General features: G+C 41.2%; 2 protein-coding genes across 4 annotated transcripts; both read left to right on the forward strand.

Annotated features, from left to right (window-relative positions):
* The first annotated feature begins 148 nt into the window (after window positions 1-148).
* Window positions 149-4,073, forward strand: cnppd1 (cyclin Pas1/PHO80 domain containing 1). The gene is made up of 8 exons (XM_028466858.1): window positions 149-399; window positions 797-899; window positions 1,819-1,900; window positions 2,009-2,129; window positions 2,207-2,335; window positions 2,413-2,474; window positions 2,553-2,670; window positions 3,465-4,073. The coding sequence occupies exons 1-8, from the start codon at window positions 337-339 to the stop codon at window positions 4,044-4,046; spliced, it is 1,260 nt and encodes a 419-aa protein (XP_028322659.1). The 5' UTR covers window positions 149-336; the 3' UTR covers window positions 4,047-4,073.
* Window positions 4,074-5,221: 1,148 nt separating this feature from the next.
* prkag3a (protein kinase, AMP-activated, gamma 3a non-catalytic subunit) lies at window positions 5,222-8,657 on the forward strand. Of its 3 annotated transcripts, none has more exons than XR_003675505.1 (13): window positions 5,222-5,336; window positions 5,409-5,448; window positions 5,542-5,642; window positions 5,721-5,802; window positions 6,401-6,459; window positions 6,661-6,721; window positions 6,793-6,847; window positions 7,351-7,477; window positions 7,549-7,714; window positions 7,790-7,827; window positions 7,916-8,062; window positions 8,124-8,297; window positions 8,437-8,657. XR_003675505.1 is itself a non-coding variant. In XM_028466873.1 (13 exons), the coding sequence occupies exons 1-13, from the start codon at window positions 5,319-5,321 to the stop codon at window positions 8,457-8,459; spliced, it is 1,011 nt and encodes a 336-aa protein (XP_028322674.1). In that variant the 5' UTR covers window positions 5,222-5,318; the 3' UTR covers window positions 8,460-8,657. The 3 variants fall into 3 exon arrangements, 2 of the variants coding, with proteins under 2 accessions (XP_028322674.1, XP_028322683.1); XM_028466873.1 differs by having other exon boundaries at window positions 8,124-8,217; XM_028466882.1 differs by having other exon boundaries at window positions 6,661-6,706; window positions 8,124-8,657.
* The last annotated feature ends 986 nt before the right edge of the window (window positions 8,658-9,643 follow it).

Below are 9,643 nucleotides of genomic sequence, written 5' to 3' on the forward strand. Positions count from 1 at the left end.
TACCCTTTGTTCTTTCCTGTATTAATGCTCAGATTGCTCATTATTCTAAATGCTGACATAAATGTGGATAATGTGACCCGAAGAAGAAGAAGAAATCACATTTTGTGCCCTATGTGTATACTATATAGACTAAAGCGCCCCCTACCGGCGGCCTGTGGCTGTGCACTGGTGGTAAACGGAGCCCTAACAGCTGAATGCTTGTGTCGGTACTGTGTGTCCTGCTCAGCCAGGGCGTGTTTCCAGCTCTGTTATCTGACACAAACGGGCTGACCAGGGCTGAGCTGTCGTCCTTTCTCCCTCCAACAGTCGGTAAACTGATGTTTGACCGATAACAGCATGGATTTCCGGGCTTTATTTAACGAGAAGGCGTTTCAGTTCTCGGACTTTCAGGAGTTTACGGTAAGCTAGCATAAGTAGTGGGTTAGCGTTAGCTCATGGAGGCTTTTCAGGCTTTCTTTGTGGCATACATTTACTAACTGGACATTTTGAACATTATTTCGTTTGTTGGAGGGGGAGTGGAAGTGAGTTAGGTTGTAGTTTTCCTTAATAACTTACTTAGCTTCGCTGTGCTAACTAACTAGCTTAAGGCCTGTGTTAGCCCATTAGCCTCCACTACTTCGCAGTTTTTAAGACATGTTATTAACCATAAACGCATGTTTTTGGCCTCTAGTATTGCACCTATAACAATTTAACGTGTTTCTCTCTCATCTAACACCATCTTATAAATCATATTATGTTTAAATCTCCAGTTGAAGTTGTGTTGGCTTAACCTTGTGTGTTCATGTTGTCTTTACAGTTTATCCCTGGACATCAGAGACTGGCTGAACGAGTGAGAAAGCGATTGTATTATGGCCTGGACACAGACGTCTCCCTGGACAATTTCTCATGCCCTGTAACAGGTGAGTTCACCTCCAGCCGATCCCTGAAAGCAACCGACTGTCTGTTTCCTCACCGCCGTGATAAACATCCGGTTTGGTGCAGATAACTGAATCAAGCTGGAAAAAGTAGAACCTTTGCATTCACAGCTCTCCTCATATCATCATCCTCAGCTTTAAGATTGTTTGCAGTTTAGTCAGTTACGATAAACACCCTCTGTATTTGTTTTAGTGAGGAAGGAATAATAATTTCCTGATTTTTGTTTCACCTTACTTTTCCCTTCACCCGCTTTTCCTATTTAGATGACTTTACTGGCTATTAAACTTGCCGATATGGTATCAAACTAAACTTGCTAAATAGGATTAATAGTTTCAACTACTCATTGATTTTATATTTAGATGACTTGGTGAATCCGAGAGGGTTACACTGAAATCACGTTACAATGTTTAACTACACTGCTAACCCCTCAGCCAACAGTTTTACGTTGAAAAAAAACATGGAAATGTGTCAAGTGTTTAGTCACTAATTTTGAATCTCTGTCACATAGCTGTTTCAATTTCATTTTGCACAGATTCCTGTGTAGCCGGGACTATGCAGCGCAACATTTTTGAAGAACATTTGACATCTAGTCCACTTGGTAGACAATGTCACTCGCTTTATGTGGGGAAAAAATAGCGCTAAATTCTCGATATTATCCCAAGAACATGCATGTGCGACGCGTTATTTACGTGTCATCTTGAGGCCTGATTTTACGGTTGTTTTCAGATATCCAATCTAGATTAAAAGGGGAAGTAGTGAGAGCAGCTGTGCCGTATGGTTTAGAGACAATGAGCAGGGGACAGGAGGTTCAGATCTAATGATGTAGAGCTTTACACAGGATTAGGAAGGAGTTCATCAGCTGTATCTGCTGACTAACTGATCAGGCTTTTCATTCACCAACAGATATCGCTGTAGAAATCTTTCAAAAGTCTGCCCCAAGCCCGATACGAAAGCTCCAGAAGACGTATGCTGCTCATGTTGCCAGGTTTGTTCTGTGCACACACTATTGTTTTTTTTTGTTTTTTTATATCCTGTCTTTGAAGAACAAAAATAACATCTGTCCAAACTTATCTGATGTGTTGTTGTGCTTCAGGGAGGCTTGCATCTCTCCGTGTGCCATGATGCTAGCTCTAGTCTACATAGAACGCCTCCGACATCGAAACCCCGAATATCTTCAAAAGATCTCCTCCTCTGACCTCTTTCTGATCTCTATGGTATTTGTTTGCTTTTAAATCACTTTGAACGTCTCACATTCGTGTATCAATCCTTGTGAATTGTGACTGTTGTTCAGATGGTTGCCAGTAAATATCTCTATGATGAAGGAGAGGAAGAGGAAGTGTTCAACGACGAGTGGGGAGCAGCTGGGAAGCTGGACGTCCAAACTGTCAACAACCTGGAGAAGAACTTTCTGAACGCTATTGTATGTGTCAGTGTGTGCGTGTGTGTGTGTGTGTGTGCAGATGTTTGTCTTGGTTCTAAACTTTGGGTTTCCTTCAGGATTGGAGCCTCTTCACGGAGCCAAATGACTTCTTTGATGCCCTCAGTCATCTGGAAAGCAGGTTTGTGTGTCTGCCGTGCAATGGTTTTTGTTAAAGATTACTTCATACGGTAACTTGTGTGTGTGTGTGTGTTTGCAGCATTGCAGAGCGACAGGGGATGAAGCGTGGCTGGTTTAGCTACACAGACCTGTGTGTGCTGCTGGAGCAGGCGGCGTGGAGCCGATCCTTCACAGCCATTTATCAGCACTTTACCAGGGTAGGAGGAAGAAAAGAGTAAACTCAGGGTTTCGTTTAGATTAGTGATGCACCGAAAAGTTTATTATACATCAACAACTTCAATGTACCTTTGAGATTTGAACATATTTAATTTACTCTCTTTCACCATCACAGTCAGTTATTGGCGTGTAGGCTACAATATTTTTTACTGTATGAGTTAAAGATTTCATTTATTATTTTATTTTATCTTGTGCATTGTTGGAATGTCACTGCTAAGTAAATATTTACATATATTTTTCATTGTTTTATTCTTTAAATCATTAATATTAATTTACACAATTACAATTCTTTAATAGTGAGGTCACGCATTCATATTGCCATAAATTTGATTATACATAATTGGCATAAGTATTTATTTTGGAGTTTCGGTGGATTACTAGTTTAGATTTTAGGTTTACTTAAACACATAAAACACTTTACTTTAAGTCTTATACATAAAGCTGTCATTATGCTGTTGTTAATATGACTTGACACCTGTCATTAACATGAATATGGTAATATTGTATAACAAGTGTCATTTTTTACTCTAACCCCACTAGATCCTTCCACCTAACCCAAAAAATGCCAACATAGCTCCAAAGGTGTTTTAATTTAGTGAAAAGTGTCATAATTTAGTGAACAACACTTAATGACACCTTATTCATGCTAATGACGGGTCTCATGTCATAATAACAACAACGTAATGTCAGCCTTGTGTATGAAACTTCAGGTAAAATGTTGTTTTTATTAAAGATGAGGTAACTAAAGATGTTTGTTGATCTTGTGTGTGTTCAGGTGTCCTGTATGCTGAGCTTGGTCTATCTGACCAGCGTGGCCGGCCTTATCGCCACCAGTGCCATTGTGCACCAGCTCAGTGTGTCCAGGAGCTTTACCCTGCAAACACCTCCAGGTGAAGTCGGCCTGGCCCAGCTCGACACCGCTAACCTGAACGCTGCAGCGCTTCCTTCCCAGCGCCTTCCTCACTGCGACCTGGCCAACAAGAGTGTGAACCCACGGGCCTCTGAGAGCCAGCGGCATCACCCCCCACTGGCCCAGGTCTCTGAGAGCTCTGGGTCATGTCTCTGGGACTCCTTCCTCGCCTCCGTGGCTCACATTTACCCTGAGACCAGTTCTGAGGCTGAGGGCTCCCTCTCTGTGCTTCAGTGTGGGCCGAGCAACACCTCAGCGCTCCTCCTCCACCGCTCCATCGTTGATAATCATCGTTCGTCTTCCTGGCTGCTCTCCAGTATTCCCACAGCAGCAGAAGCCATTCTGAACTCTGACATAGGAAGCTTTGGTCCCGTACCGCTGCCTCCCTGCCTTCTGGACTCCATCCTACCTCACGACAAAGCCCAAGCTCTGCTAATGCCGGGTTAGAACCAATCACAGCCCCTCCGCCTGTGATTGGTCTGGGAATGAAACTAGTCCTTTTTTTTTATTCCAGGTTGAGGTTGAAGGTAAAAAGCAGAAGGATGAAGCAGTTATTATATATCTGATAAAACAACGCAGTGAGAAAGCTGAGACGTCGTAGTAAGTAGTGAAAGCTGAGCTTGGTTTTAATGCACATCTAAGCCTGAGGAATGTAGTTAAACAACAACAACCTGCAGTTACAGGTTGAGAGCTCAAAAAAAGGGAAGTCAGGTTACTCTGTTTGTTGATAATAAAGTTGTTCATGGGAAGCCGGTTGGTGGCTATATTAGGAGTGGAAAAGAAAAACACATATCCAAGTTTGTATTTTATCGGCCTGGTGATCTGGGAAGAAGGGACTGTTGTCTAAACTTCTGCTTATTTATGTTTGCTTTGCATCTACTCCTCAGTTTTCATCTATCATCTATCCAGTTGGAGGTTTACATCACACACACACACACACACACACAAGTCTGACATGTCAGCAGCCCTTTGTTCCAGTGGATAGTTTGTATTTTCATTCATCGCACACACTTGACTGTTATTTCCCTTTCAAAGCAAACCATTAATGCCACTTTAACTTTGAGTCCACCTCGTGTTGCTGTTGTTTCAGTTTGATTATGGAGGATGGCACTCTGAAGGCCTTTACGTGAAACACGGCAAGAACCAGAAATAAGAGGTTTCTTTAGCCCAGAGGAATGTGCGTCTGTAAATAATGCGCCGGAGGCGATAACAGCAGGACGTGGACGACAAAGCGCTCTGAAGCTTTTGAATTTGATACTTTTTTGAACCAGAAAGCATTTTGTTTTGTACGTGTGGAGAACACAAATGTAAAAACTGTGTAAAAAAGAAACAATAAAAAGACCTTTTGCTTTGACAAATTTGTGTGAATATATTTTTAAAACACAGCCTTCACACGTCAACACATGGCTATAAATCAGACTGACTGCTTTTTTGACGCTACTCAGTGCTTCTTTATGTTTCATCCATCTTTTTCTTAAAAAAAGGAAGAAATAAAATCATGTTGTGCTGCTTAATTCTCATTTTTTTTTACGAAGGACTGAGTTCACACAGTGAAAAGCAGGAGTCTGGTGTCGGCCCCTCCCCTGTCCTCAGTCACCGCCCCCTCGCCCTGACACATGCCTCTGCTGAGCTTCCTAATATAGACCCAACTGCTTCACCAAACAGACTGTCAGTGTTGGCTTACTGTTTATTAAACTTTTTCATGGACACAACCGGATCATGGATCCGCCTCCACAGGTGAGATCACAGCTGCTTTGGTCTTTCTATTGATGTTTTGATAGTCATGTTTTCTCCTTGTGGATGTTTCAGGTGTCAATCCAAGGGAAGAAGTTGGAAATGCAGAAACAAGGTTGGATCAGTGGTGACACTTAGCATGCATTCGCCTTTATCTGCCTGCCCTGCGTTCAGTTAGGTGCAACCAGCTGTTGTCATTCCCCCTCAGACGCTGATGCCACGGTCTACATGAATTTCATGAAGAGTCACCACTGCTACGACGCCATTCCAACCAGCTGTAAACTGGTTATATTTGATACCAAGCTGCAGGTGAGGCTCCTGGTTTTTTTTTTTTTCTGCTTTAGACGTGATAACTCAAACAGAGCTTGTTTATTTTCATCCCTCAAGGTGAAAAAGGCCTTTTTTGCACTGGTGGCAAATGGAGTTAGAGCTGCGCCGCTGTGGGACAGCAAGTTGCAGAGTTTTGTGGGTAAGTTTGACAACAAATATTAAATACAACCCAGCAGGTCTCTCAGATCAAATTCGGCCCGCTCGAGAAAGTAAAAGTGATCGGAAAAAACATGAAATATTTTGTAAATGACCATCTAACTAGAGATCTCAACCCCTGAACTACTGGAATTCAAACAAAAGCTGCAATATTTGCAGAGCTCAGTTTTCCCCTTCTTACATCACATGACAGCAGCCATTTTTCATCTCAAGTTGTTAAAAGAACTCTCAATTTTTCTCCCAAATTTTCCTGAAAGTATTCCTCGAAATGTCAACAAATTCCTAAAATCAGGGAAATTTAAGTGAAGTTCCTGAATTTGTTCTTATTCCCACCTAAAATCTGTTGCCCACTTAAGGTCAAAATGGTCCATATTTGGCCTCTGAACTGCATGCGTTTGACACCTCTGATTTAATATTTTTACTGATTTTCAAGCTGTTAAATGTTTGCTGTTGCACTTTTTAATCATGTAAAGCACGTTGAATTGCCTTGTGTATGAAATGCGCTATACAAATAAATTCACGTTGCCTTTCCTAAATTGTGTTCATGTTGTGAAAGGAGCTGAAATGTGTTTCTGTCACAGGTATGCTGACGATCACAGATTTCATCAACATTCTCCATTGTTATTATAAGTCTCCCATGGTAAGTGTTAGAAAATAAAGGAAATAGAAAATCTCAGTTAACATATTCATTTGTAAACGAAATGACAAAAAGTAGAGAAAATTGCTTAAAATAATTTAAAAAAAAAAAAAAAACATGTCAATGAAAATTTGCCTCATTGTGCGTCCAATAATGTGTTTAAATCTAGCTTGATCTCCTTCTTCCCTGTGTGTTCCTGTAAAGGTGCAGATGTACGAGCTGGAAAACCATAAGATTGAAACGTGGAGAGGTGAATCCCTTCAAAGTAAATGAGCTGTATGGATCAGAGACTTCATCTCTGTGAATTCCGTTCAAACCTCTCTTTCTTTTTTGCAGAAATTTACTTAAAATATTCCAATCACTTCCTCATCAGCCTCCCTCCTGATGCCAGGTGAGGAAATGGCAGCCAATGATTTTATTACGTCACTACTAAGGTTTGATCTTCACATCAGCTGAACATCTTATATGACTCATTTCAGCAAGATTCTTTTTGTCGCATTTTTAAATAATATTTTACAATTTCATTTATTCAGACAATTGTTCCTCAGGAGATCCACTTTCATCTCCTGACATGTTTCAACTGACAACTGCCAGTCTTCGTCAGAGGCGCCTGTTGATCGCTTTGATGTTTCCTTTGAAGATGGGTTTCCTTTCTAACGCTGGCTTTTGAACAGTCAGAATAAATGAAACTTTAACACATTTTTCAAAAAGAACCTTGCTGGAATTATTACGCGGAAGTCAAGGAAACTTCAAAGGACACATCAAAGCGATCAGCAGACGCCTCTGACGAAGACTGGCAGTTGTCAGTCGAAAACATGTCAGGAGATCAAAGTGGAACAGTTGTCTGAATAAATGAAACCATAACATATTATCTCATAAGTTTCTTTCTTCCAGCCTCTACGATGCCATCTATTCCTTACTACGATATAAAATCCACCGGCTGCCCGTCATCGATCCAGAATCTGGGAACGTCCTGCACATCCTGACCCACAAAAGGATCCTCAAGTTCCTCCACTTATTTGTGAGCTCACACTAACCTGAATACGTGCCGTTCCAATGGTGTTTGTTGACGTAACGTTGACGTGTTTGTAGGGCAACAAACTCCCCAAGCCCTCGTTCGTACAGAGGCAGATCCAGGAGTTGGGGATTGGAACGTTCAAGAACATCGCCACCGTGCCGCAAACGGCCTCACTTTACGACGCGCTCTCCATATTTGTGGAGAGGAGGGTTTCTGCATTGCCAGTGGTGGATGAACAAGGTACGGTACACCCTAACTGTATTCCCAAGTCTGTGTGTGTGTGTATGTGTTAGTGAATTTGTTTGTTCGTTTCAGGCAGAGTTGTGGCGCTCTACTCAAGATTTGACGTCATTGTAAGTAATGTTGGGAAATAATCTGGTCCAAATTTCAGTGAAAGCTTTTTTTTTTTTTAATAGGCGTTTTGTGTTCGTTTCTGTGCAGAACATCGCTGCCCAGAAGTTGTACAACAACCTGGACATGACGATGGAAGACGCCATCCGCAGTCGCAAGTGTTACATAGAAGGTGTGATCAAGTGTTACCATGACGACTCCTTGGAAACCATCATCAATCGCATCGTGGAAGCTGAGGTACGACAAACAGTTTAAGCTTATGAAGGCTGACGGATTACCAGATGTTTCCCCCGTTTAGGTCCATCGGCTGGTCCTGGTAGACCGCGCTGACGTGGTGAAGGGCATTGTGTCTCTGTCTGACCTGCTGCAGGCCATGGTGCTAACTCCTGCAGGTATTGAAGCCCTTTTGTCCTAGCACCGTGGCACAGAGGGCCCGTGTAGGTTTGAGGTTTGAGCCAGTGGACCAAGGCAGGTAGGCTGTAGAGCCGTCTGTAGTACCTTTCTCTGCACCCACGGGCTTAAGATCTCACAACCTGTGTGCGCCACAGCGCTGCTGAAAAGCTGTGTCGTGCAGATTTACTAACAGCAGGTTTCAATTTTGGTTTTTCCAGAAATTGGGATCGGACTGGAATGAGAGATCCCAAGAGGAAGAAAGATTCCATTTCTACGCTGCTGTTTACATAACAAAGTAATCTGTAATTCGTAGCTATTTATCCATCATTACTAGGGCAATGAGTCGACATTGAGCCATAGTCCATAGATCCCCATCTGGTCTGTGTTTGATCAAATTGATCTGTTAATACTGAGTATGATTAAATTTGTATAAAAATTATGTTACGCATCGATGTGCCTTCTTGTTGGAGGAGCTTGAACCATTCTCCTAAAAACATGCTTCATATTTCTTTTTATTTACAGGATATAACCACGTTTTGAACATCTCCTCTCCTTCCATCCCTGGCTTTGTTTGACTATTAATGTCTGAAATCTAAATTTAAGGATTGGATGTATGGGACACCTATTGTAAAGATGCGCATGCTAAAATAAACAGCAACTTTTCGCCAAAAAAAATTCAATGAACTTTTATTTTGGTACTTCCTGTGAATTTGCATAATAGCTAAATATTTAGTTTTACCCATGACATTTAGATTTACAATTATATTTAGATTTAACATTGAAATTATATTTTTACGAGAAAAGTAATTATCACAAATTTTACAAATATTGCTGTAAATCTGGTCCAAAGTAAATGTAAAAATTATAAATAGACGTGGTTTGTTGGTAAAATGTTAAATGGACTTGATTTATATAACGCTTTTACAATTCATTTTGTGAAAAGTTGCTGTTTATTTTAGCATGCACAACTTTATAATCGGCTTACCGACTTGTGTTTTACATACTTTATTTCAAATGTAGAATAAAATTTGAGCGTAGCATAAGATAAACTAAAAATAAAGCAGGAAGGGGGTGGGAAATAATCTCATAATAATCAGAGCAGCCATAAATAAATAAAATTTAAAAAGAAACACTTACGGAAGCTGCGTAAATCCAGTATTTATTCAACTTTCTGGATTTACATTTGCAGCACCACTTGTAACCACGAGGCGGCGCATTTTAGCAATTTTTAATGCTCGCTCCAGCTACACAATAAACAAGGAAACACGTGACCACGTTTTTTCCCTCGTGACTGCATTAAATCCGTCCGCCCATCTGCGCGTGCGTGTGTACGCCCCCACCACTGTGTCAAGTTACATAGGACGTAACGGAAATGGGTAAACCGATGGATAGATTAAAAAAAAATACCTAAAGAATAAAGACAAA

The sequence above is a fragment of the Gouania willdenowi genome, chromosome 2, assembly GCF_900634775.1.
Source record: "Gouania willdenowi chromosome 2, fGouWil2.1, whole genome shotgun sequence".
In the NCBI taxonomy this organism is placed as follows: domain Eukaryota; kingdom Metazoa; phylum Chordata; class Actinopteri; order Blenniiformes; family Gobiesocidae; genus Gouania; species Gouania willdenowi.

Bases quoted from the DNA above. Each gene is read 5' to 3' on its own strand.
- cnppd1 (XM_028466858.1), top strand. From the start codon at position 337: ATGGATTTCCGGGCTTTATTTAACGAGAAGGCGTTTCAGTTCTCGGAC. The intron at 400-796 runs GTAAGCTAGCAT...TTGTCTTTACAG, and splicing joins CGGACTTTCAGGAGTTTACG to TTTATCCCTGGACATCAGAG. The intron at 2,336-2,412 runs GTATGTGTCAGT...GGTTTCCTTCAG, and splicing joins AGAACTTTCTGAACGCTATT to GATTGGAGCCTCTTCACGGA.
- prkag3a (XM_028466873.1), top strand. The intron at 5,449-5,541 runs GTTGGATCAGTG...ATTCCCCCTCAG, and splicing joins GTTGGAAATGCAGAAACAAG to ACGCTGATGCCACGGTCTAC. The intron at 8,218-8,436 runs GTATTGAAGCCC...TGGTTTTTCCAG, and splicing joins CATGGTGCTAACTCCTGCAG to AAATTGGGATCGGACTGGAA.